We start from the raw sequence: 27,668 nt of genomic DNA, 5'->3' as shown, positions 1-27,668 counted from the left end.
AAACGGGACATATTGAGCAACCCAAATTCGATTGGAATCCTAACTCTATCTAGATTGAAATGCCATTCCAGAATATGTAGCCCTTGGACTTTTCCCAATCACTCTAGAGGTTTCAAGTCGCCAGACGATCTTTTAATGTCCTTTTTCTGCATTTTTCCACAGCTAATCTACTGACCACAAAACAGCTCCCAATGAACAGGATTGAAATCATTCTTTAATCAATCAATCAATCAGTGGTATTTATGGAGCACTTACTGTGTGCAGAGTACTGTACTAAGCACTTGGGGGAGTGAGGAGATGGTAGATAAGATCCCTGCCCCCAACGAGCCTTCGGTCGCGAGGGGAGAGGGACGTTGATTGTAAATGAATAAATGGCAGATATGTTCATAAGCTCGGGGTTCTTCATTCCAGAAAGCTTAACGCTGCGGTACTGGTGGCTTCCCCTTCCACCCTACCCATTCCACCTTCCTTCTGGAAAATTTTCCATCTTAGTCTTCTCCGACCGTCTCTCCCTTACCACTGACTGGGTGCCTCGCGTCGACGACGTAGTGACCGGGGTGATGGTGATGGTGCTCGTCACCGTGTTGGCTCCAGGCCTCGAGGAGAGAGCGTTCTTAGGGGAACGGAGGACGGTGCCCATGGCGACCTCTTTTTCCGCGGCCACGCTGACCGGCCGGACGGTGATGAGTGGGCTGGGCCCCTCGGCCGGAGAAGCGGGCGACCGTTTGAACTGAGACCCCAGGTGGATGTGAATCTTGTTATCCTCTGTGGTGATGATGTTGGCGTTGGCGTTGTACTTCCGCGCCGGCGTCGGACCAGCCGATTTCTCCGGGGTGACTTTGAAGACCGTCCTGCCCAGGGCCACGTCCGGTGGTTCTGGAGAGACGGAGCCGTCCGCCGGGGCCGCCGAAGTCGAGACCGTCATGATCTGGATGGGTGAGGTGGGCCTATCCGCGAAGGGTCCCCTCCCACCCTCCGGGACCTTCTCTCTGGAGAAGGTGGTTATCGTGACTGGAGACATGGCCCGCTCCGGACCCAGATTAGCGTCTCCGCCTTTGGCTTTATGAGGCAGGACGTTCGGAGAGGGAATAATGGTTATCCTCGGTTTCTGATGCCCTAAGGTGGGAATGACAGTGGTGCTGGAAAAAAACTCCTCAGCCGACGGGCTGGTGATCTCCAGGGTCGCCGTGCTGTTCTCGTGATCCGGAGTTACGCGGATATGGAGCGGTTGCCCCTGCTTTGGGGAGAGGACCACCTCCCTTTGGCGTCCCTGGCCGGAACCCGGACGGGCCCCCTTCTCTTGCGGCGCCTGGGACCCATTCTCCCTTTTCTTCATCCACGGAATCCAAGACTTCCTCATCGACAGTTCGTTTGCGGCCGGAGGGTACCGGTCCAGGACCGACGACCGCTCCGGCGGCTTCTTCAGGCCCACCTGCCGGAGGTTGCTCATGATGTGATTCTCCTCTTGGAAGGATTTCCTGATGAACACCGCGGGGGTCTCCTCCTCCGCCGCCTCGCCGCTCACCGCGTCGGTCTGGACCCCGGTGGACGTCACTGGGACGTCCACCATCCTCCTCCCGTTCATACTGGGCCTCAGAGCGCGGCTGTAGCGCTTAGAGAGCTCCAACTCTTTGGTTAAATGGACGACTTCCTGCCCCATGGTTTTGTTTTTACTCTCTTCTTCCAGGAACCTCTGCTGCAGGACCGAGTAGTCGACTTGGAGCTGAGACAGCTGGTCTTCTTTGTTCATGAGCTCATGAATCTTCTCTTTAAGAGCTTGAACTTCGGCTTTCAGGTCTCTGCTTTTGGCCTCTTCCAGCCGAAACCTGTGCCTCAATTCTGCCTCCTGGCTCACGGCTTCCCCTTTCTCGATGGCTTTGTTTTTGGCGATCTGAAGCTTGATCTCCTCCAGCTGTTGCGAGAGGAAGTTGGCCTTGTCCTGCTCGGTTCTGAACTTCTGCTCCAGCTGGTCGTATTCGTCCTCTGTTTTCATCAGATCGCCTTCCACCACCTCCAACTGTTGGAGGCGCTTCTTCAGCCTCTCGATTTCTAGGGTGAGCTCTTTGATCTTGTTCTCCTCGGCGCCCGTGAGCTCCGACCCTTTTCGAGACCTGCCTCTCGCCATTTCCCTCTCCACACCCTCGATACCGTCGAGCCTCTTCTTCAAACGCTCCACGGTGCAGTTCAATTCGGAGGATTTTTCCTCTTCGCTTTTCAACCTGCCCGTTAACTCGTCCCTCTCTTTCGTCAAACCGTACACCTTCTCCTCCATTTCCGACTTCAGCTTTAGCAGCTTCTTGCTTTCGTCGATCAGCTTCTCGGTCACCTCCATGACTTTCCCTTGCTCCATTTTCAAGCTCTTGTTCAGCCCGTCTACTTTGCGCTCCTCTTGTTTGATTTTCTCCATCATGTTTTTTCGCTCGTCCACCAGCATCACCGTAAACGACTTCAGCTTCGCCAAGTCATCTTTTAAATTCAGTTCGGCCTTTTCCAACCTGCTCTCCGAACATTCGAGGTCTTTCACGCGGCTCTTCACCGCCTCCAGCTCATTGATCAGGTCCTTGGTAAAATTCTTTTCTTTCTCCAGGCTTAAATGCAGCTGCGTGCACTCCACCTTACTTTGGCCAAAAGCCTCTTCCAGCTTTTCTAGGTCCGACATCCTCCGCTGCAATTTCTCCACCTCTAGCTGGAGCGCCTTACTGTGGTGGTCTTCCTCTTGAAGCTTTTTCTTCAGCTGGCGACACTGGGTTTCCGTCTTGGTGATCTCCTCGTCCTTACCCTCCATTTCCAGCACCCGCTTGCGGAGATTTTCCACTTCGGCCATGAGGCTGGAGTTCCCGCATTCTCCCCTGGCCATCTTAGCTCTTAACTCCTGGAGCTCTACCTCGGCTCTTTGGAGGCTCTGATTGGTTTCCTCCAGCTCCTCGATCCGGCGTGATAAACCCCCCAGCGTCAGCTTAAGCTGACGATTCTGCGACTCTTGGCCGGCTAGTTTCGCCGTCAAATCCTCGTGGTCTTGAGAAAACCGGGACGTCTTGTGCTCCAGATCCGCTTCTAACCTCAGCAGCTTCTGCCTCTCCTCTTTCGATTTGGAAGCTATGGCTCTGAGCTTTTCCTCCTCTTCCTTCAGTTTCTGGGTGAGATCTTGAACTTTCTGGCTCTGCAGACCTAGCTGTTCAATGTGTATTTGCCTCTCATCCACCAGCATTAGTGCAAATGACTTGAGTTTCACCAGTTCATCCCTCAGTTTATTGAGTCGCTTTGTGTTCTCCTTCTCCTTGCGGGCCTGATAGAGTTTTTCTTGCTCAAGAAGCTTCTTTAACCTGGAAAATACAACACGATGGATTTTAACATTCCGACCAGGCCTTTTGCACAATCAGACCTTTGCCTAAGAATGGAATTTCCTACTGCAGAGTCTGACTTCTCACGACAGATTCAGGGTGTGAGTTTTTAGTGTCTAACCTAATTAAAACCATTTTCTCTCCCCGAATCACATTTTTAAAATTACATCCCCACCAGTCGTATTTTCTTCTGAACACTTTCACAGCCAGAATGGGGTTGCTGGATCGGTGGAGTAGAAGGAAGCAAGACCTATTGGATAGAGTAAAGGCCTGGGAGTCAAAAGGACCCGGGTTCTAATCCCAGCTCCACCCCTCGTCTGCTGTATGACCTTGGGCAAGTCACTTAACTCTCTGCGCTTCAGGTGCCTCGACTGTAAAGTGGGGGTAAAGAGTGTGAGCCCCATGTGAGACAGGGACTGGGTCCAACCTGATGAGCTTGTGCTTAGAACAGTGTCTGACACCGAGCGAGGCCTTAAATGCCATTAAATAGAAAAGGGGAAGCAAGCGGCTTCCTGTTGATCATTTTCTGAGTAGAGTGCTGAGGGCTCCATGATGGGTTGGTGGACTTTATGTAGCAAAACATTAATGTGGTGAAATACTTCAGGATGATACGGCAAACGAGTGCTCTTTAATGGCTACTGATTGGTCGTCTCATAGTTTTAATTACAAGGTGTCCCGATTGTCCAAGCAGGGGCTTGTGCTGAGGGAGAGGGAGCCCAGACTTTCCGGGAAGCTCCTTAGGCGGAAGGGGCTCCGTCTGACAGAATAAACATTCAGAGCAATTTATGCCATCAACTCTCGGGTTACATACAGGAGACTGGCTGACTTTATTGATTATCCTCCACCGATCTTCATTCTGACATTTTCCCCCGCAAATTACTGAGTGTGTGTAAATGCACGGAGTATCCGTTATTTTCAATTATCCAAATTTAACACCCCCCACCAACCCTCGTCAATCCAACTTTGTAGCAGAAGTGGTAATAGCAGGAATAGTGTTTATTATTAAGACAAGTAACGTGGCCTCAGGGAAAAAGTACAGGTCTGGGAGTCCGAGGGCCTGCGTACCAGTTCTACCCCTTGTCAGCTGTGTGACCTTGGGCAAGTCACTTAACTTCTCTTTGCTTCAGTTTCCTCATCTGAAAAATGGGGACCCGATACCTGTCGTCCCTCCTACTTAAACTGCGGGAACCCTGTGGAACACAGACTGTCCCCTACCTGATTCCCTTGTATCTATCCCAGTGCTTAGAACAGTGCTTGACAAATACATCAGTATTATTATTATAATTCTTAGTAACAACAGTGATAAAGAATAAGCCCTTACTGTGTGCAGAGCACTGTACTAAGCACTGGGAAGCCATAGACCCCATTCTTAAGGGGCTCACAAGTTCTGAATATAGGTGGGGGAGAGGACTGGAGACAAATACATGAGGAGCAATGAAACAGTACATCATTAAAAGAGCATAAGGGCCAAGAACAAACATGATATACTAAATAAAAACAAGTCAGTAATTTGTCTAAAGCCTCAGACTTTCCTTCTGAAGAGTCGTAGAATGATCCAGTGAGAAAATGAAATGGTGATATGTGAACGCAGGTCTAATCATAAATAAAATGAACATATATTTACATTATCGGCTCGGCTCTGCCACTTGTCTGCTGTGTGACCTGGGTCAAGTCACTTTATTTCTCTGTGCCTCAGTTACCTCATCTGTTAAATTGGGATTAAGATTATGAGCCCTGTGAGGGACAGGGATTGTGTCCAACCTGACGACCTTGTACGTACCTCAGCATTCAGACCAGTGCCTGGCACATAAGTAAGCACTTAACAAATACCGTAGAAAACAAACCAACAAACAAAAAACCGTTCTGAATCTATTATTAGACTAGAGAGTCTGGGGAAAAACTGTCTTCTATAAAGTCATGTACATTGATAGATTCCCATTTAGGTGGGTAATTCTTAAAGCCTCAACTTTTTGGGCTTTAGAGGAAACCCAGAACTCCAAGAACCAACTGCAGACAGTCATGTTTCAAAGACCTGCACTGAACAGTGTACACCAGCCTCCCTCTCACGGTACAAAATTGCCTGAAGCAGAGTTCCTCGCCGCAGCAAGAGTCAGTAAAACAGACATGTCCTGAAGGTATTTTAGACCTCTCTTGAGCGCCAGGCAGACTGATTGAAAATTAGATGGAGTCAGATTGCTATCACGCTAACTGGCTAATTGTCTTAAATTCTGGTAGTGATGCCATAGCAAAATGCGCAAAATCCAGACTACCCTTTTCCGGAAAACTCATTAATGAGGCATCTGGGGCCTCTGTGATCATCCAGTAGACTGGGACTTTACTCTGCGTGTGTTATTGAGAAGCAGCGTGGTGCAGTGGAAAGAGCCCGGGCTTGGGAGTCAGAGGTCATGAGTTCCGATCCCGGCTCTGCCACTTGTCAGCTGTGTGACTTTGGGTCAGTTACTTAACTTCTCTGTGCCTCAGTTACCTCATCCGTAAAGTGGGGATTAAGACTGTGAGCCCCACATGGGACAAGCTGATAACCTTGTATTCCCACCCTGCGCTTAGAACAGTACTTGGCACATAGTAAGCGCTTAACAGGTACCATCATTATTATTATGTTACTGGCGGCAAGTTTTTATGTGTGTACGATTTACGTGAGATATAAGATTTAGTCAAGTTGTTAATTGGCCGTTTCAGTCACACGCTCACCAGCTAAGCATTATCTTTCAAAACACTGGATAAACCACAAACACACAAATATAAACACACGTATCTACACCTGGACATGAACACCTTCACATGCACACACACATATACCTGCTTGTGCACGCATACGCACACTCACACAAACACATACACACACACAAAATCCAGGGTGGGAGTTGCAACAGAACAGTCTGAAACCTTGGTCAGCTGGGAAATTTAGGGGTTTGTTGGAAGAAAAATTAAAGAGGGAAGGGAGGGAAAGGTGAGAAATTGATCTATGGGGGAAAAGCATGGGGCTGGGAGTCAGGAGACCTGGGTCCTGGTCCTAGACGACCGGCAACCTTAGGCCCGCATGATGAGTTGGGAAGCAACGTAATGATAATAACTATTTGTTAAGCGCTTACTATATGTCAAGCACTGTTCTAAGTGCTGGGGTAGATTCAAGGTTGGACACGGACTCTGTCCCACATGGGGCTCACACTCTTAATCCCCATTTTACCGATGAGACCCAGAGAAGTCACACAGTAGACATGTGGTGAGATTAGAACCCAGGTCCTTCTGACTCCCAGGCCCGTGCTCTGTCCCCTAAGCCACGCTGCTTCTCGTAACGTCATTTTTAAATTGAAAGAATGGATCTACGCTTCTAGATGCTAAGCTCATTGTGGGCAGGGATTGTCTCTCATTGCTGAATTATAGTTTCTAAGTGTTTAGTATAGTGCTCTGCACACAGTAAGCGCTCAATAAATACAACTGATTGAATGAATGAATATGCAAGTAAGGAATGCTCAGCGAGGTGGGAAGGGAAAGATTTGGTTTTCTTTCTGAGAAGGGGGAAATAAGAGAAGTCCATCACAATCAGACTGACATTTCTTCCCAGAACATCCTCGGGTTTGAGCGAAAGCAGAAGCAAGCAATTCGGCTCCAGAAATAAACTCTGAGGTTTCGATTATTTTTGCAGTGGACTTAGTTTTGCCCCAGGCAGATATGTCTGATGCACTCCCAGATGATCCTCTAAATTTCCTCTCCTTGAATCACTCTTCCTTCTCTCTGCTTTTCTGAGTCAAAGGATTCTGTTCCTGAAAGATTTTCCTTCTCATGAAGCGTCTGCGGGGGCGGAAGTCCAGTTCCTGGAGATCGACGGTGGAAAGAGTGGTGACGGGGACTAGGAGACCTGGGTTTATAACTCCCACTCGGCCATTTGCCTGCTGAGTGACCTTGGGCAAGTCACTTCACTTCTCTGTGCCTCAGTTACCTCATCTGCAAAATAGGGATTAGACCACGAGCCCTATATGGGATGGGGACAGTGCCCAACCTGATTAGCCTGTATCTACCCCAGCTCTTAGTAAGTACATAGTAAGTGCTTAACAAACACCATTTAAAAAGTCACTTAACTTCTCTGTGCCTCAGTTTCCTCATCTATATAATAGACTGGGAGCCCTACTCGGGACTGGGCCTGGGTCTGATATCAATTTCTACCCCATGGCCTGGAAGTCAGAAAGACCTGGGTTCTAGTCCCAGCTCCTCCACTTGCGTGTGACCTGGGGAGGTCACTTGGCTTCTCTGTGCCTCAGTTGCCTCATCTATAAAACGGGGGTTAAGACTCTGAGCCCCAGGTGGGACATGGACTGTGTCCAACCTGATTGGCTTGTATCTACTCCGGGGTTTAGAATAGTGCCTTGTACACAGTACACACTTAACACAGAAGCAGCACGGCTTAGTCAAGAAGCAGCGTGGCTCAGTGGAAAGAGCCCGGGCTTGGGAGTCAGAGGTCATGGGTTCTAATCCCAGCTCCGCCACTTGTCAGCTGTGTGACTTGGGGCAAGTTATCTCATCTGTAAAATGGGGATTAAGATTGTGAGCCCCACGTGGGACAACCTGATTAACAAATACCATCATTAATGAATACTGAAAGAAAAGATAAGATTACATGAAGCTAGTCTAATTTATAGATAGTGATCTTCATGTTCATTCGTTCAATCGTATTGATTGAGCGCTTACTATGTGCATAACACTCTCGTAAGCACTTGGGAGACTGCACTGTGATTGACTCTCTTTATTGCTGAACTGTACTTTCCAAGCACTTAATATAGTGTCATAACTAGGGTATTTGTTAAGCGCTTACTATGTGCAGAGCTCTGTTCTAAGCACTGGGGTAGATACAGGGTCATCAGATTGTCCCACTTGGGGCTCACATATTTTAATCCCCATTTTTACAGATGAGGTAACTGAGGCACAGAGAAGTTAAGGTCACACAGCAGACAAGTGGCGGAGTCGGGATTAGAACCCATGATCTCTGACTCCCAAGCCCATGCTCTTTCCACTAAGCCACGCTGCTTCTCTGTTCTACTTCTCTGTTCCGCTTCTACTGTTATGCACACGCTAAGCGCTCAATAAATACGATTGAATGAGAGTACAGTATATAATTTATTTATATATGTCTGTTTCCCCTTCTGGACTATAATATCATTGTGTACTGGGAATGTGTCTATTTATATTGTCCTCTCCCAGGCGCTTACTACAGTGCTTTGCACAGAATAAGTTCTCAATAAATACGACTGAATACAAGAGAATTAGCAGACACGTTTCCTTCCCATAACAAGTATACAATTTAGAGGGGGAGAGAGATATTAATATGAATGCCTAATGTATAATATAAATTTAAAGATACGTAAATTATAAAAAATTATGGCATTCGTTAGCATTTATGTGCCAGGCACTGTGCTAAGCTGAAGATAAATGCTGTGAGATTGTCGGGGAAAGGATCGTACAGATATCAAATGTCTAATTCCCCCAAACTGATGATTCCAGAGGCGGCTTTATAAAACAATCATTCCCTCTCTCAACCCCACTAAGGATTGATTTTGTTGGAGGAATCCGAAAAACAAAAGCTGTCCGAAAACGCATCATTGTCAAGGGAGTCATAATTTTGCAAGCCACTCCCCTGACGTTTGCCTGGAGATGAAGATCCTCGCCTCTCCTACCTCACACATTCCCGGTGGAGTTATTATCCCACAGCCGTGCCCTGGAAATCCACGTGACAGAGCCCTGTCTTCACATCAGCTCTAAGGTATTGCGCTTCCCCACAGCTTAATACGGGGTTCGGCACCCAGTGAGAGCTCAATAAATCCCTGGGATTGATTGATTTCTGGGAGTGGGACAACTCTGACCGCTGGAGCTCCAAGCCAAGCTGTCTCCACTAGAATTTCAGAGTTTATAGACAGCGTGAACCACACCCCAGGACTGGATTCTGAGAACGATGTTAGAAAACATGGATGCATCGCAAGAGGAGTGGTAAGTAACGGTGCAAAACTTAAGGTTTTAACATCAGACAGTCAAATCCTCTCCTTAAAAACACCTATTCACCAGTATTTATTACTCGCTCATACTGATGCAAACTCTCGAGTTATAAAGAGCAGCTTAAAAAATAAGGAAGGTGAAAATACGCAATTTGTCGGGAGTACTCGGGGTACAGTTTTGAGCCGGGTTTTCCTAGTATACTAGATATATAATCAAGCTCAACCTCACACTCTCCCCATTGATCCCAAGTATTTCATATTCTCATTTACTCTCTCTGTCCCACCTCTCTCTTTTGAATGAACGTATTTATTGGTCCGAAGAATTAACTCTGGGTTTTTCACATTGATGCCACTCACTGATCTAGGAAAATAAATTGAAAGATGCTGATAATAGTTGGATAGGGAAAGATGACCATTTACTTCAAAATTGGACAGGGACCTGAGCAATCAAAGGTAATCATCAAATCCAAAATTCTGCCCGTTTTTTGCCCTGGACCAAATGATTTTAACTGACCAAGTTACCTGAAATTCAAGCTACAAAAATCCTGAAAACCCTTCCACCTCTTCCTAAATAAATGTATTTGACTGAGGTAAAGTGAACATTATATCTCACTTCAGAACTCCGACTTAGAATCATTACAAGTCCTTTCTTAATCATTAGCCGCCCTTTCATTCTTCAGGGATAGTGAACGCGACGCATGTCTACTTATCCGGATACGCTCTGCCTCGATCAGTTTTTGGAATTTTCTACAGAAATTCCCAGAGCTGAAATTTCCACCCTATTGGCTTAGAAACGACCACACCGTATTGCTACCGTCTCTGCTCAGTGAATCTATGTCCTTCCCATCCCTCTGACGGGGAATCAACACACACCCCACCTCAGCCTCACAAGTCCCAGATTCTGCTCCTATGGCAAAAGTTCCCACACGTCCAAACACAAAGAATTCAGCAGAATGTCTTCCCGACACCTGTTTTAACCACTACCCATTACTCCAAGAAACCAGAAAGGAAAAAGGCGCCAAATTGTTCCGGATGGAGAGATGGGGATGACAAACAATCGGGACACTTAAGCGCTTAGCACAAGGCTCTGCACAAAGTAAGCACTCAATAAATACCATCGAAGATGCTTATAGGAAAAGAGACACCCCGAGTTTTAGTCAGATCTAGTTCCCCAGGGACCCCTTAGGACAAGGTGATTTTTCTTCCCGCAAAAGACAAAGAGGAGCATTCTTCCTACCAAAACGAGGTGGGTCAATTCTGCTCCTACCTATAGGGTAGGAAGCTCAGGAAAAGTCACGGTCTGATGGGGTTTTCCTCTCTGAATCGAGCAAAATCTGCTCCCGTCAGCGGCAGGGTCGTAGAGTTCTCTCCTTTCAGTCCCTATCAGATCAGACAGGTTCTACGAATACTCCAACCCAGCTTCCAAGATGTTATTTGCAATAACACTCGGAGTCGAGTTAGCTGCCAGGAAAACCTATTAACGAATGAAATGCACATGTTCCAGAGGAGCTAACGTCTACGAAATGAAAACAGATCTTGACTTTTGTACCTTACAATTAGGAAACCTGGGAGATTTTCTTTCTCTTTCTTTTTTTTTTTCAAGCTTATTTTGGCCTTTTTATTATTTGCCTAGGACACAGAAGTTTGCTCAACTCTAGCTGGTCCTACTTAACCTCCTGTCCTTCTGGAATGAGCTGACACATTCCAACATGTCCTCAGAATAAGGGAAGGTGACAAGGAGCCCTAAATGATGATGTCAACCTTCCCATCCCCGGATCTCCCCCGGGCAGATACGCTGTGGGTAGAAGGGAGAGGTCTCTTCCTTCATTCATTCAGTCCTATTTATCGAGCACTTACTGGGTGTGGAGCACTGTACTAAGCGCTTAGAAGAGTACAATACGACAGACACATTCCCTCCAGGTGCAGGGAGCTCCAAAGACCATTCAAGCAAGCGGCGGCGTGGCCTAGTGGGAAGATTTTGAGCCTGGGGGTCACAGGATTTGGGTTCTAATCCCTGTTTTGCCCGCTACGTGACATTGGGCGAGTCGCTTAATTTCTCTGTGACTCGGTTCCCTTGTCTCTCAAATGGGGATTCAAGACCTGTTCAGAGCTTAGCACAGTACAAGGCACGTAGTAAGAGCTGAACAAATTGCATCCTGTGTGAACTCGGGCAAATCGACTAACTTCTCTGTGCCTTAGTTTCTTCAACTGTGAAATGGCGATTAAATGCCCGTCCTTCCTCCTACTTAGATTGTGAATGTCACGCAGGCCAGGGACTGTGTCCGAACTAATTCACTTGCACTTAATCCAGGAGTTTAGAACAGTGTCTGATACCTAGTAAGTGCTCAATAAAGACCATAAAAAAACCAAATAGCACAATTATTATTTGATAAGGCACATGAAAGGAAAATGGAAGAATAAGAATGTTAAAGCTCCTTAAGGGTAGGGATCATGTCTACCAACTCTATTGCATTGTACTCTTCCAAACACTTGGCATAGTGCTCTGCACACAGTAAGTACTCAAAAACACCACTGATAAATTGTATGATAGATAGGAAGGAAAAACATGTCTGAAATATGACTTGGCTGGTCCTACCAGGTTTTTTTTTTAAAAAAAAGAAACCGCAAAGAACCCAGTCACTGTAAGTCCTCCCACTTGGATGTGAAAATTAAATAAGCAGAGATGGCAAGAAAGTTACAAACGTGCAGAGTCACGAAAGATTGCCCGCATCCAATGTGCTGAACAACCCCAGAGATCTAGCAAACACCAAGCAGGGCCCATTTGGGCTTGGAAATTATATTAATGTGAAAATGCACTTGAAATGAGAAGAAACTGGATAATCCAAACCACAATAAGACCTTGAGGTGAAATACAGCTGGAATTTCAAAGGACTGTCGATGGCCTTTTTCACAGTCATTTCCCGAGGCCCCCCTCCCCTCCAAATAATCCTCCTGGATTAATAATATGACCTATCATCCCAAAATGGTGGAATGATCTTGAATTCCAGGGTTCATATCCCCGAAGGTCTGTAGCCAAGATAGTGGGAGGAGACCCAATGGGACAGGAGTTGAAGTAGAACTGAACACTTCTTGTCTGCAGGGAAGAAGTTGCTCATCCTTTTCTTCTTCCCCTTCTCTCTTTTTCTTGGAGGTAGCAGCTACTCCTCCAGCCATTTCCATTTCTACCACAGATGAAATAGTCCATTGGGTGGCCATTTTGAACGGGAATGACCGGAACAATAACCGGACCGCACGGATTTGGCCATCTTAGCAGTTCCCATTCATTTAAATTTCTGGGATATCTAGTTCGGTCAGGCAACTGCCAAGACCTCCATCACGTCTGCTCGAGGACGCATCTTAAGGTGGTGGTGGTTGGTGAAAGGCTTTCCAGGTTTACCCTGTCTATACCCGTCACGTTGCTGTGAACTTCAGTCAGTCAATCGTATTTATTGAGCGCTTACTGTAGGCAGAGCAATATACTAAGCACTTGGGAGGGTGCAGCATAACAATATAAAAGATACTTTCCCTGCCCACAACGAAGTTACAGTCCAGAAGGGAAGACAGACACTAAAATAAATTAATCACAGATAGGTTCATAAATGCTGTGGGGCGGGGAGGGCGAGATAAGTAAAAGGGGCAAGTCAGGGCGACACGAAAGGGAGTTGAAAAGGAAAAGAGGGTTTAGTCAGGGAAGACCTCTTGGAAGGGATGTGCCTTCAATAAGGCTTTGAAGGGGGAGAGAGAGTCACTGTCTGTCGGATATGAAGAGGGAGGGCCATCCAGGCCAGAGGCAGGGTGAGGGCGAGAGGGTGAGGGCGAGACAGACGAGAGAGAAGTACAGCGAGAGGGCTAGCATTAGAGGAGAGTAGCGGGCCGGCTGCACTGTAGTAGGAGAGTAGCGAGATGAGATAGAAGAGGGCAAGGTGTTTGAGTCCTTTGAAGCCAGCACTGAGGAATTTCTTTTTGATGTGGAAGTGGATGGGTAACCACTGGGGAGGGTCTTGAGAAGTGGGGAAACATGGCCTGAACGTTTTTTTGTAAAAAAAAAAAAATGAACAGTGCACTTCAAAGGAGTTGAGAAATCAGATGAGGACAAATCCAAAACACACACATTCCAATCTACCTCTAGAGTATTCATAAGAGTTTAAGAATTTGAAATGCAAATATGTGAATGACGTAGTAGGAAGAATAACTAAGACAGGGTTGATTGTTAGGACTCCATCATTCATTTATTCGTTCAACCATATTTACCGAGCGCTTACTGCGTGCAGTATCCTATCCTGCTCACTTGGATACACTTCCCCGTTCCCTCGTTCACTTCCTGATAACCATGAAAGGCTCAGGCGGCCTCAACTAATCAACAGTATTTAGTTAGAGGTTTCTCTGTGCTAAGCACTGTACCCTGCACCTGGGAGAGTGCAGAACTTCGGCTGGACCTAAACTAAGCCCATGTTTTCAGCTACCGGTGGTCACCATCATTCCTTCCAGCCCGCAATTATATTTACTGAAAGCTTACTACGTGCAGAGCACCGTACTAAGCACTTGGAATAGTCTACAATCCAACCAAATTAGCAGACACGTTCCCTGCCTATAATGAGCTTTTTGTCTAGAGGGGGAGGCAGACACTAAGTGATTTATAATATATAATTTTAAAATAGATAACTAAGGGCAGCGTAGGTCTTCCCGATTATCTGCATCCTGCTGGTCTGCTTTATTTAACAACCTTGACAAGCCCATTCGCCCTCTGGTCTATTTATGTGTTTGAGTCATTCTTTCCGTTGCGTTATCCCCCTGCACACGCCATCCCATCTACCGCATTGCTCTCTGACGGATGCTTTTCTAATTCGGTCGGGCAGGTTCTCACTTTGTATCGATCCGAGCGATCCACATTCCTCCGCTTTGAGTTCCCTTCCTCCGGAGAGGCATTCCTTCTTTGCGGCTGTTTTCCTAGAGCACGGTTTTGTTGTCCCCTTCGCTTTAGGGATCTATCTTAATCCTCTGCTCCTGTCATCGTCAAAACGCCGAGATTCTACATTCCCACTTTGTTGAGAGCCAGACCTTGCAGGCTCGCTCTACCTTGATCCTTAATCGTATTCACCTTACATTATATAAAAATCATAATAATTATAACGTTATATCCGAAGAGATTGTTCAATCCGACACTCGTTCACCTACTAGATGCTGACTTTACAACTGTTGTGTACGTCTTTTATTAACTGGCCCAGGCATGTTGATGTCTCTTGGATGTCCGATGCGATAATGGCACTTATCAATCGATCAATCAGTGGTATTTATTGAGCGCTTACTACTTGCAGAGTACTGTACTAAGCGCTGGAGAGAGTGCAATACAACACAACTAGGAGATATGTTCTCTGCTCATAATGTGATAGAGTCAAAAGCCTTGATTTAAAAAAAAAATGAAGTTCTCCCGGCTGGAGATGTCTTATTCATAATAATAATAATAGTGGCATTTGTTAAACACTTACTACGTGCCAAGCACTGTTCTAAGCACTGGGGTGGATACAACGTGGTCGGGTTGGACACAACCCCTGCCCTCATTTTATAAATGAGGTAACTCGGGCGAAGTCAAGTGACCTGCCCAAGTTCACACAGCGGGCATGGGGCGGAGCAGGGATTAGAACTCAGGTCCTCTGACTCCCAGGCCAGGCTGCAGGTCTGCAGGTGTGAAGGGGGAACGCCTGAAAACAAACAAAGCCATTTCCGTTTGAGCCTTTAGAAGCCCTGGGGGGTCTGGAACTGCTTCTGAAACAAGTCCTGGCTTGGGGCTGGGCCCGCTCAATCTGACAGTAGTTTCCCCTTAGACGTTTGGGAGCAGCTGTGTCGAGGTCCAGGCTCAAGATCAAAAGTCTTGTGGTGCAGAAACTGAACTGAAGTCCAAACCTCATGGAATGGGTTTACAACTCCAAATCATCATTTACAGTTCCACTGGATTGGAGAGGTGAACATAAAAAAGGCTGAACTTCAGAAGTTTTCTCCTCCCTGATTTATTGGCTCCAAAGAACTACATTTCCTGACGTGTTTGCTCTTCATTCTTCCCTTTAAATAGACGGTGCTATACAAATACCTTCTCAACAGACCCAACCTTACTTGAACTGAAGGTCTTGTGGCGGCACGAAAATGCATATAACCCAAGACTGGAAGTCAGGAGACCCGCGTCCTGATCCCAGCTCCACCACTTGCCTCCCACGTGACCTCCGGCACGTCGCTTGTCAGTCAATCGTATTTATTGAGTGCTTACTACGTGCAGGGCGCTGTATTAAGTGCCTAAGTGCTTGGGAGAGTACGCTGACAATATGAGACATATTCCCTGCCCACAGCGAGCAACTTCTCAGTATCTCCCTTTCTTCATTCAGTAAAATGAGGATTAAACACCCGTTCTCCCTTCCTCTTCGACCGTGGGTATTCAAAACGCCGATATTCTGTATTCCCATTTTGTTTGGAGAAGCGGCGTGGCTCAGTGGAAAGAGCCCGGGCTTTGGAGTCAGAGGTCATGGGTTCGAATCCCAGCTCGGCCACTCGTCAGCTGGGTGACTGTGGGCGAGTCACTTAACTTCTCTGCACCTCAGTTACCTCATCTGTAAAATGGGGATTAAGACTGTGAGCCCCACGTGGGACAACCTGATTCCCCTGTGTCTTCCCCAGCGCTTAGAACAGTGCTCTGCACATAGTAAGCGCTTAACAAATACCAACATTATTATTATTATTATTATTATCAGCCAGATCTTGCAGGCTCACTATACCTTGATCCATAATCATATGGATCAAAGCCATATGGATCACGTAGATCGAAGCCCTCTTCCAAGTCTGTTAAGGGACAGGGACTACGTCCAATCTGATTACCTAGTACCTAGCCCACAGAAAAGAAGTGTAACAAATATCACTGTTACTATTATTATATAGCAAAGGCCATTCCTAGCCTCAGAGACACCCGAATGACAAGTTCCCCTGAGGTCACTTAATCTGCACTCTTCGCTCTTCTTGGGACTAGACCTCAAACTCGCCGTGGGGAGGGAGCGTGTCTTTTTATTGTTAAATCGTCCTCTCCCGAGCGGCTGGTACAATGCTCTGCACACGGTGGGCACTCAATAAATACGTTTGACTGACTGACTATCCACAGGGGCCAACTGGCTAGGGCCTCTCTAGACAAACACGGTGCCCAACCAAGAGCCGGAAACATCGCAGCTAAGCACGGCTCCGCTCCTGACAGACCATCGCTCTCTCCCTCTTCAAAGCCTTACTGAAGGCCCGTCTCCTCCAAAGGGCCTTCCCTACGTCCTCTTTTCCTTTTCTTCGGCTCCCTGCTGCATCGCCTTGACTTGCTCCCTTTATTCTTCATCTCCCCTCCCAGCCCCACAGCATTTATGTCCATATCTGTCATTTTATTTCTATTAATGCCTGTCTCCCCCTCTAAGCTCGTGTGGGAAGGGAACGTGTCTCCCAACTCCACTGTATTGCACTCTCCCAAGCGCTTAATACAGTGCTCCGCACACAGTAAGCGCTCGATAAACACCACTGATTGATGTCCTTCAGGAGAGACACCAGTTCCAAAGGACTGAGCCAACTCACAGAAGAAATCCTTTTTATGGAAGGAACTGCCTTGATTTCAATGGAAACACCTAGAGATTTGCCTCACCTCCTTCTCTTACTTAGTAAAGATAATTATGGTATTTGTGAAGCACCTACTATGTGCTAAGCCCTGTAACTAAGCTCTGAGGTAGATACAAGAGAAGCAGGCCAGCCACACTCCCTGGCCTAACTGGGAGAGAGGGAGAACAGGTATCAAATCCTCAACTTGCAGATGGCAAATCTGCCGCCCAGAGAAGTTAAGTGACTTGCCCAAGTTCACACAGCAGGCAAGCGGCAGAGCCGGGATCAGAATCCAGGTCTTCTGACTCCTAGGCTGGAGCTCTTCGCACTAGGCCACGTTGCCTCTCACATCCCCCTCATAAAAGAATAATGATAACAATAATAATAATTACGACACTTCGTAAGCGCTTATTATGTGCCAAGTACTGTGGTAAGCTCTGGGGTAGATACAAGCTAATCAGGTTGGACACAGTCCCTGTCCCACATGGGGCTCACGCTCTTAATCCTCACTTTACAGACGAGAAAACCGAGGCACAGAAAGTGAAGTGACTTGCCCGAGGTCACACAGCAACATGTGGAGGAGCCAGGATGAGAACCCAGGTCCTTCTGCCTCCTAGGCCTGTGCTCTATCCACTAGGCCACGCCGCTTCTACCAAAGAAGCAGAAAGGAAAAAAGCAAACAGTTCTGAAGGAAAGACCGGGCCTGTTTCCTCTGTCAACTGAAGAGTCAAGAAGGAGGAAGGGCGGGCTTAATAAGAAAAGCAGAAAACAGAGATGGTTTGGCCGTTTCTAACAGGAACCGTGCGAGAAAACTACAGGACTCTCTATTTTGTGCCGATCCCTTTCCCCTGCAGGTGATCGAGGCCCAGAATTAGCTCAGAAGAACAGCCAAGACCTCTGGCGTGCCAGGATGACTGAAGCAGAAGGGAATGGATTATCCCAGAACACGGGGAAACTCGCTAATGCATTCCTTACCTAGGGCAATGGCAGGCGGGGAGAAGGAAAAATTCTGGAGAAGAGAACTCCACCGTCAGCTTTCTGCCAGTGCCTACAAGCGGATCTGCTTAGGACTGCTTATTTTCAAAGCAGAAAGAAAGTCGGGCTTTAACCTAACCTTGTTATATTGTACTTTTTCCCAAGTGTTTCATACAGTGCTCTGCACACAGTAAGCGCTCGATAAATAGAGAAGCAGCGTGGCTCAGTGGAAAGAGCCCGGGCTTGGGAGTCAGAGGTCATGGGCTCGAATCCCGGCTCTGCCGCTTCTCAGCTGTGTGACTGTGGGCAGGTCACTTCTCTGTGCCTCATTTACCTCATCTGTAAAATGGGGGTTAAGACCGTGAGCCTCACGTGGGACAACCCGATGACCCCGTATCTCCCCCAGCGCTTAGAACAGTGCTCTGCACATAGTAAGCGCTTAACCAATACCAACGTTATCATTATTATACGACAGGTATATTGTAGATGGGGCAGTTCAATTTTGGAGAAAGTCCTCACTCACTTTTTTCCCTCAGCCCCTTTAATGGGCTGGTTCAGTTAGTTATACCACCTGAGAATGCTGAAGGATGAGCACTGGCAGTGGTGAAGGATTACAAGGGCTTAGTACATAGGAAGCACTCAATAAATATGACTGAATGAATGAATTGCGGCCTAGTGGAGAGAGCAGGGGCCTGGGAGTCAGAGGTCCTGGGTTCTAATCCCACCCATCGTTTGTCACTGCGTAGCCTTGGGCAAGTCGCTCCACTTCGCGGTGCCTCAGGTACCCCAACTGTAAAACCAATCAATCAATTGCATTCACTGAGCACTTACTGAGTGCAGAGCACTGTATTAAGCACCTGGGAGAGGACAATATAGCGATATAGGATACACTTGTCCTGCCCATAATGGGGATTGAGACTGAGACTCCCAGGTGGGACAGGGACTCTGTCCGAACTTGTAGCTTCCCCAGTGCCTAGAACAGTGCCCGGCCCATAATAAGCAGCGTGGCCTGGTGGGGAGAGCACGGTCCTGGGAGTCCAAAGGAGCTGGGTTCCAATCCCAGCTCCACTACTTGTCTGCTTTGTGGCCTCGGGGAAGTCACTTAACTTCTCTGTGCCTCAGTTTCCTCATCTGTAAAATGGGGATTAAGACCGTGAGCCCCACGCGGGACACGGAGTGTGTCCACCCCAATTTGCTTGAATCTACCTCGGCTCTTAGGACAGTGCCTGGCACATTAGTGCTTAGCAAATACCACAGTTATTATCATTATTAGCAGTAGTAAGCGCTTAACAAATACCCTAGGAAACAGTGTTCATCGAACACTTACCGTGGGCAGAGCACTTTACTAAGAGCTGGGGAGAGCACACGACACTCTTGGGTAGACGTGATTCCCTGCCCACAGTGAGCTTACAGTCACGCGAGGGAAAGACTATCAGTCAGGATCCCAGGCCGATTCTGTAGATAATAATGATGATTATGGTATTTCCTAAGCGCTTCCTATGTGCCGGGCACTGTAGTAAGCACTGGAGTGGATACAAGCAAATCGGGTCGGACACGGCCCCCGCCCTGCATAGGGGCCTCAATCTTAATCCCCATTTTCCAGATGAGGCAACTGAGACCGAGAGAAGTGAAGTGACCCGCCCAAGGCCACACAGCAGACAAGTGGCAGAGCCAGAATTAGAACCCTGGTCCTTCCGTCTCCCAGGCCCGGGCTCTGTCCGCTAGGCCACGCCGTTTCCTGACAGTCGGACTCCGTCCCTCGGTTCTCACCTTTCCCTCTCTTGCTCCAGAAGGTTGGTGAAGTCATCGCTCTTGTTCATGTAATCCGTGTGCTTGTGTTTCTCGCTCTCGAGTTCGTACACCGTGCGCCGGTGGCATTTCTCGGCTAGAAGGAGCTGCTCTAGCATACGTCGGTAAGTCTCTTTCTGTTTCTCTTCAAGCCTGTCCAGCTGCAGAAGCAAAAGCGGTGGGTGGGAGTGAGCGGTAGGGGAGATCGGAACCTTTGACCCGTGTTGGTGTCCTTCCTGCTGTCTACCTCTCTGGGAAGCAGCGTGGCCTAGCGCACAGAGCTGGGGGTCAGGGGACCTGGGTTCTAATCCCGGCTCCACCGCTTGGCTGCTCTGTGATCTCGGGTGGATCGCTTCGCTTCTCTGGCCCTCAGTCACCTCATCTGGAAAATGGGGGTTGGCACTGTGAGCCCCACGTGGGTCGGGGACTGTGTCCAACTCGATTTGCTTGAATCTACCCCCGGGGCTTAGTATAGTGCCTGGCACGTAATAAACACTCAATAAATACCATCATTATTATCATTAGCTGGGAGTCAAGGGCCTTGGGTTCTCATCCCAGCTCTGCTACTTACCTGCTCTGTGACTTTGGGCAAGTCCCTGAACCTTTCTGGGCCCCAGTTTCCTCATCTTTAAAATGAGGATCTGTTCTTCCTCCTATTTAGATTGTGAGCCCCATGTGGGACAGACACTGATCGTTTTGAATCTACCTCAGGGCTTAACACATAGTAAGTGGCTTAAAAACACCACAGATACCACTATTTTTATTATTTTTAGCATTATTATTATTAGCTGAGGCTGTCTTACTTATAAAATAGGGATATAGGAAAATCCACCTGCCTTCGCGCTTCTCTCAGTCCTTACAGACGCTTCACAGTCCGTCAGGAAGTTACAGTGATAACTAAAGGATAGATTTGGGGCAATTCTCAAAATCCTAACGTGGAGCCACGTTCTCCCCATTAGAATCGACAGGATTTTCTGGATCTCCTGTCCACAGAGCACTGCGTTAAGCATTCAGAGGAGGGGCAGAAGAGTTAAAGGTGCCTTCAGAGATTGGACAGAAGAGTAAAAGGCCCAATTCCTGCCCCCGAGGATTTTACAGTCTCGGTACTGACAGGACCGTATTCCGTCGATCAGTCCTATTTATTGGGCTCTTGCTATAATGATGTTGGTATTTGTTAAGCGCTTACTATGTGCCGAGCACTGTTCCAAGCGCTGCAGAGCTACGTGCAGAGCAATGTACTAAGTATTTAGACGAGTACAACAGAGTTGGTAGACGTGGTCCCTGCCCAAAATGAGCTTATTGCTCATAGTGGGAGACAGACATTAATATGAAATATGATCAAATAAGAATCTGATCCTTTGAAAGGCTAAGATCTCGAGGAACTCCTACTAAGTCAGTGGACACCGTGGGTTCGGCAATGGAAGAGGCAGTCGGTTTAGTTTGGAAGAGTGCATATTTATTTCTATTAATGTCTGTCTCTCCCTCTAGACTGTAAGCTTGTGGTGGGCAGGGAATGGGTCTGTCGGCTCCGTTGCACTGTACTCTCCCAACCGCTTGATACAGTTCTCCACACACAGTAGATGCTCAATAAATACCACTGATCTATGGACTGACTGACTGCCAGTCCAGAGGACAGAGAAATGGCGTTCAATTCCAAACTCTGCCTCCAGCCTGCTGTATCTCCCCATGTAAATCATTCAACCTCTCTGTACCTGTTTCCTCATCTGTAAAATGGAGGAAAAAAATCTGCCTTCCTACCTACCCCCCCAGAGGGTTGTTGTTGTAAGGAAAAATATGAGCTAAATAATACCGGAGTGCTTTGGAAATTGTAAATGCATTATACAAAAACCAAAGTAATATCCACTGGGTCCTGAAATTTTTTCTATTTGTTTCAAGGGGGAATGGCTCAGGGAAATCTGGGGAATTGGGCTTCACTCTAACACCTCACTTTGTTGGTCATTAAATTCTTCAGGCCGCAGGAAGTAGCAGTGATTCCTCTCTCTGGTTCAGGGTTGAGCACATTCAACTAAAGGAGCTATGGAAACTCCCCCCTCCCCCAAAACAAGTCCTTTCTTTTCAAGTATCCCCCAGCTTCAAGCCTGCTCAGAAATCACAAACGACCCGCAGCAAGTTTACAATAACATGGTCTCACATCTAAGAAGCAGCTCGGCCTAGAGGATAGAGCATAGGCCTGGGTATCAGAAGGACCTGGGTTCTAATCCCGGCTCTGCCCCCTTGTCTGTGTGACCTTGAACAAGTCACTTCACTTCTCCGTGCCTCAGCTACCTCATCAGTAAACTGGGGATTAAGACTGTGAACCCCACGTGGGACGGGGACCGCGTCCATCCCGATTTGCTTGTATCGGCCCTCTGGAGCCACTCACACAGGCTCCCAAGGCCGGCCCATTTTCCGAGTGGGGATTACCTCCGAAATGGGCTTCTCGTAGACGTCTTCTCCTATGGCTGTGTCTTGGGCGAGGATGGCATCCCGATGCAGGGCGCGGAGGATGCCCTCGGGGGCAGCTGATCCGTAATGAGCTTCCAAGGCCTGGGGCTTGGTTTTCTCCGTCTTCAGCATATGGATCACATCTTCTCTCGCCTGTGGGATCGCATTGCGGGGCAGTTAGACAGGGGACAACCAGGATCTAGACTAGGTGGTCCTTGTGGGCAGGGAATGCGGTCACCGTGCCGAGAATTTATCCCTCATTTATGTCGGTGTCTGTCTCCCCCTCTAGACTGTAAGCTCACTGTGGGCAAGGAAGGTGTTGACCAACTCTGTTACGTCGCACTCTCCCAAGCCCTTAGTATAGTGTTGCGCACACAGTAAACAATCAATAAATACGACTGGATTGACTGGTTTCTTGAAGAAAAACTTGCTTGTTGCTCATACCCTCATCCCTTCCAGCTCTCTCTGTCTCCTTTCTCTAACTTAGAGTAGATTCCTCTAGACTGTAAGCTCCTTAATGGCAGCGATCTTGTCTGCTAATTCTATTGTGCCGAGCGCTTAAGGTACAAGGTAATCAGGTTGGACACAGTCCATGTCCCACATGGGGTTCGCGGTCTCCAATACAGTAAAACAAAAACAACAAGCAGAACATGAAGTGAAGACCGCAGTGACTGATTAGGTGTAGCTTGACCAGAAAGGCGAGGGAGTCTGTCAAGGTTTGATGGGCCACACAGTCGATTCCACGATTCCAAATTTAAATTCGGTAAGCTTCATCCCTCTCCCCCCAAAAAAGCCCCTCGTCCCAGGGAAACGCTGGGAATTAACCAAAATAGCTGGAACTTCCTGTGAATTCAATGATTTCATGTTTCCTTCAGATGATTCATTTTCCACTGAAACAAATGAATGAAAACTCACATGCTGCTTTCCCGAGTGATCATATTCACCCTTAAAACCCACCAACGTTGCCCGTCACCGTCGGTTTGCCGAATGAACGAGGGAGTTTGGGATGGCTTGTCATTTCTTCCTTGGCCAGCATATGTGGCAACTGCCTGAATAGCTCCAGAAAACCTAAGGGATTTATATCTCCGTGCCCCACGGACTACGGTAGACAAACGACCACGCCACATCCAGTCCGAGCCTCCTCTCTGTGTCAAAACCACGATGAAGAGACGTCTGTTGGCTGCTCCTCAGCCCTGGTGGATTTATCTCCCTCTCAGACACGGAATAGATTTATTTCATTTGCCTGGTCTCTGAACACACACTGAGGAAAAATCATGGAGTAATTACATCAGCTTCTAACACCAGATGGTTAACGAGGATGTGTTCGTCCCGCGGGAAACCCTGGAGATAGAATTCGTGGCACTTCACGAAGCGGGGAGGGCAAGCCGTTCCGAACTGAATGAGAAAAAATTCTGCACTGGTTTCTTGGAAAGTCATCGAACACAGGGATCTGAAATTAGAGGGAGAGTCCAGAAGTGCCACTGCAGGAAACAGTCGATTTTATTTGAGTGCTTCCTGTGTGCGGAGCACTGGACTAAGCACTCGGGAGAGTACAATATAACAATATAACACATTCTCTGCCCACAAGGAGCTTACAGCCTAGAGGGGGAGACAGACATTAATATAAATAAATGACGGATATGGACATAAATGCTTTGGGGCTGGGCCAGGGATGATGAATAAAGGGAGAGGGTCAGGGTGACTCAGAAGGGAGTGGGATAAGAGGAAAGGAGGGCTTAGGGAAGGCCTCTTGGAGGAGATGTGCCTTCATTAAGGTTTTAAAGGGAGGAGAGTAATAGTCTGTTGGATATGCGAAGGGAGGGCGTTCCAGGCCAGAGGCAGGACTGGGAGAGAGGTCGGCGGTGAGCTAGATGAGATCGAGGTACAGTGAGAAGGTTAGCATTAGCTAGAGGGAAGCTCTGCGAAGCAGTGGAAAGCTTCCTCTGGGCACCAGTCCACTCCAGGAATCATTCAGATGTGTGGAATTCCCTCCTCTATAGAAAGGGTTCTCCCTCTCCTTTAGACTGGGACGGGGATAATGTCTTATCTGATCATCTTGTGTCTACCCCAGTGCTTAGGACAGTACTTGGCACAAATAATAATAATATTAATAATGTCGGTATTTGTTAAGCGCTTACTATGTGCAGAGCACTGTTCTAAGCGCTGGGGGAGATACAGGGTAATCAGGTTGTCCCACGTGAGGCTCACAGTTAATTCCCATTTTACAGATGAGGGAACTGAGGCCCAGAGAAGTGAAGTGACTCGCCCACAGTCCCACAGCTGACAAGTGGCAGAGCCGGGAGTCGGACCTATGACCTCTGACTCCGAAGCCCAGGCTCTTTCCACTGAGCCACGCTGCTTCTTTGTTAAGCACAAAGCAAGTGCTTAACAAATACTACAATTATTATTATCATTATTATTATCATTATACTGTTGAAAGTGTATAATCCCTTCTCGGTAGACTTGCATTATCCAGTCATCACTTCCCTTTTAATTGGAAATTGTCAGGGGAGTCCCATAGCGCTCATGTACATATCTGCAATTTATTTATATTCACGTCTGTCTCCCCCCCCCACTAGACTATAAGCTCACTGTGGGCACGGAATGTGTCCGCTTATTGTTGTATTGTCCCAAGTGCTTAGTACAGTGCTCTGCACACAGTAAGCGCTCAGTAAATACGATTGAATGAATGGAAGGAGACTCCTTTTTCCCACTCTTATCTATTTCCATAGCAGCGTGGCCTAGTGGATAGAGCAACTCATCTGGGAGTCAAAAGGGCCTGGATTCGAATCCCGGCTCTGCCACTTGTCTGCTGTGTGACCTCGGCCAAGTCACTTCACTTCTCCGCACCTCAGTGACCTCGTCCGCAAAATGGGGATGAAGAGTACGAGCCCCATGTGGGACAGGGACTGGGTCCGACCTGATTAATATTTGTGGTATTTGCTAAGCGCTTACTGTGGGACAGACACTGGACTGAGCGCAGATTAAGGTTATATCTACCTCTTCGCTTAGTGCAGTGCCTGGAGCATAGTAAGCGCTTAACAAAATACCATAAAACAGGGGCACTGTGCTAGGCACTTGGGAGAGTACAGTACAACAGAGTCAGGAGCTACGTTCCCTGCCCACAGTGAGTTTACAGTCTAAGAAGGAGAAGTGCTTAGAACAGTGCTCTGCACACAGTAAACACTCAAATATCATTGACTGACTGAATAACACTAGTTTCTGAAGCAATAAGATTACGGCCTGTCCCTCAGGGAGGAGAATTATGAGAGAGAAAGAAGCACATCTCAGAAGAGAAACGGATATAACGCAACAAAAGTGAGGCCCTGATGTTTCCTCATACCTGTGGAAATTAACAAGCGAGCAACGTTTCACACAGCCATAACGTAGCCTCATTAGCTGCCTGGCCCACCCTCACAGAGGACAGCAATAAATACGGAGGGAGGAGCAAAACAGAATGCCTTCGGTAGCTTAATACCAAACTCACGAGGTGACGTTTACGCAATGTTCTATTTTTTTTTTTTAATCTCCTCCTCCCTTTAGGACTTATTCCACACACCTTGTAGTTTTGAATGTCAACAGGGGCAGAGCCGGGCTGGCTGCCCGTGGCCCGTCAGCCTACCCACCCACTCCACCCCTAAGTAAGCTCCGGGTATCAAACCCCGCCTGGGAGATGGGGTGGCATGAGGGTCAGAGATAACCCTCCCCTTAATGTTTATTCCTAAGAATCGCAATGGGCCTAGATCCTTGATCGAAGGCAAACAGGAAGCTAATCCATCTGGAGTTCACCGCTGACCGTGAGCGGGGATCTGTGGACACGGTGTCTCTTGAAAACTAAACATTCGATCAGAGATATTTATTGAGTGCTTACTGTGGCAGAGCACCGTGCTAAGCGCTTACACGAAGCCCACAGAGACTGTGGATTTATCCTGCCCACAAAGAGCTTACGATCTAGTCGGGCAGACAGACGTTAAAATAAATTCCGGATATGTACGTGTTATGGGTGCTGAGGGTGGGATGGACACCCAGTACTTAAAGGGAGCCAAGTGCCCAGGTGACAGAGACGGGAGAGGGAGTAGGGGAAAAGAGGGCTTAGTCGGGAAAGGACATGGGCTGGGAATCGGAGGACCTGGGTTCTACTCCTGGATCTACCAGTTGCTCACTGTGTGACCTTGGGTAAGTCACTTCACCGAGCCTCCTTTCTCCAGTTCTCCCTCCCACTCAGAGTGTGAGTTCCATGTGGGACAGGGACTGGGTCCAACATAATTCACTTGCATCTACTCCAGGGCTTAAAACAGTGCTTAACACATAGTAAGTGCTTAACAAATACCATAAAACAAACAATAAATCTCTGAAGATGGGCAGACTGACCCAGAGATGGAAGAGAGATGGTGGCAGAGATGAGAGGCGGCAGATAAAAGTTGGGACAATTCATTCAATATTTATTGAGCGCTTACCGTGTGCAGAGCACTGTACTTAGCACTTGGAAAGCACAGTTGAGCCAGGGGAATGGAAAGATATAAACATGACTCTTCTTCACTCCCTAGATTAAGACTGCTGACTTCTGAGTTATCGGAATTCAACACATGACCTTATGGGGGTGCTTGTTAAGTACTATGCGCCAAGCACTGAAAACAGGACATACTCATACAGGACACACAGTTCCTGTCCTACATTGGCCTCACAGTCTGAGGAGGAGAACTTGAGTGTGGGGTAGAGGCCTTGGTGACCCTGGATGCCCAGCATTGGCTCCTGGCCAAGGGTTGGCTTTCCCTGTGTGTGTTAGAAAATTGCCTTTCCTCGGCCAACCTGCTCCATAATAATAATAATTTTGGCATTTGTTAAGCGCTTACTATGTAGATACAAAATCATCAGGTCCCACATGGGGCTCATGGTCTAAGTAGGAGATGGAATCCCTGTTTTGCAGATAAGGGAGCCGAGTCACAGAGAAGTGAATTGACCTGCTCAAGCCACGTGGCAGAGCTGGGATTAAAATCCAGGTCCTGTCTCCCAGGCCCGTGCTCTAGCCATCATGCCATGCTGCTTCCTTCCAGCTGAGCCATACTGTGGAATACAGCATGGCCAACATTACAGAGGGCAGTTAAAAGGCCTTGGCCACGAATGGGGTAACATCTCCTCATAAAAATAATGATAATAATAGTAATAACGATTGTGGTATTTAAGTGTTTACTGTGTGCCAAACGCTGTTCTAAGAGCTGGGGTGGATACAAGCAAATTGGGTTGAACAGCGCCCCTGTCCCATATGAGGCTTACAATCTTAATCCCCATTTTACACATGGGGTAAATGAGGGACAGAGAAGTTCAGTGACTTGTCCAAGGTCACATAGTAGACATGTGGTATCCTGGGGATTAGAACCCAGGCCCTTCTGACTTCCGGGCCCGTGCTCTATCCACTAGGCCATGCTATTTCTCTAAAATCTCTCCTTAGAACATGGCTTTCACACCCATAATTCGTGGCGTACATGGGACCGAAAACAGCCCCCTAATC

The 27,668-nt window shown here is 47.6% G+C and overlaps 1 protein-coding gene across 4 annotated transcripts in view; it reads right to left on the bottom strand.

Annotated features, from left to right (window-relative positions):
* Window positions 1–27,668, bottom strand: part of FILIP1 (filamin A interacting protein 1) — an 82,383-nt gene that overhangs the window by 13,640 nt on the left and 41,075 nt on the right. For all 4 annotated transcript variants that reach the window (XM_029047386.2, XM_039914807.1, XM_039914806.1 and 1 more), the window contains exons 3-5: window positions 22,139–22,312; window positions 19,697–19,875; window positions 518–3,323 (exon numbers count right to left, since the gene is read on the bottom strand). In XM_029047386.2, coding sequence (XP_028903219.1) covers window positions 518–3,323; window positions 19,697–19,875; window positions 22,139–22,312 — 3,159 coding nt within the window. The remainder of the gene's footprint in view (window positions 1–517; window positions 3,324–19,696; window positions 19,876–22,138; window positions 22,313–27,668) is intronic.

The sequence above is a fragment of the Ornithorhynchus anatinus genome, chromosome 19 (assembly GCF_004115215.2).
Source record: "Ornithorhynchus anatinus isolate Pmale09 chromosome 19, mOrnAna1.pri.v4, whole genome shotgun sequence".
NCBI classification, from domain to species: domain Eukaryota; kingdom Metazoa; phylum Chordata; class Mammalia; order Monotremata; family Ornithorhynchidae; genus Ornithorhynchus; species Ornithorhynchus anatinus.
This window is presented reverse-complemented; position numbering and strand designations above follow the sequence as displayed.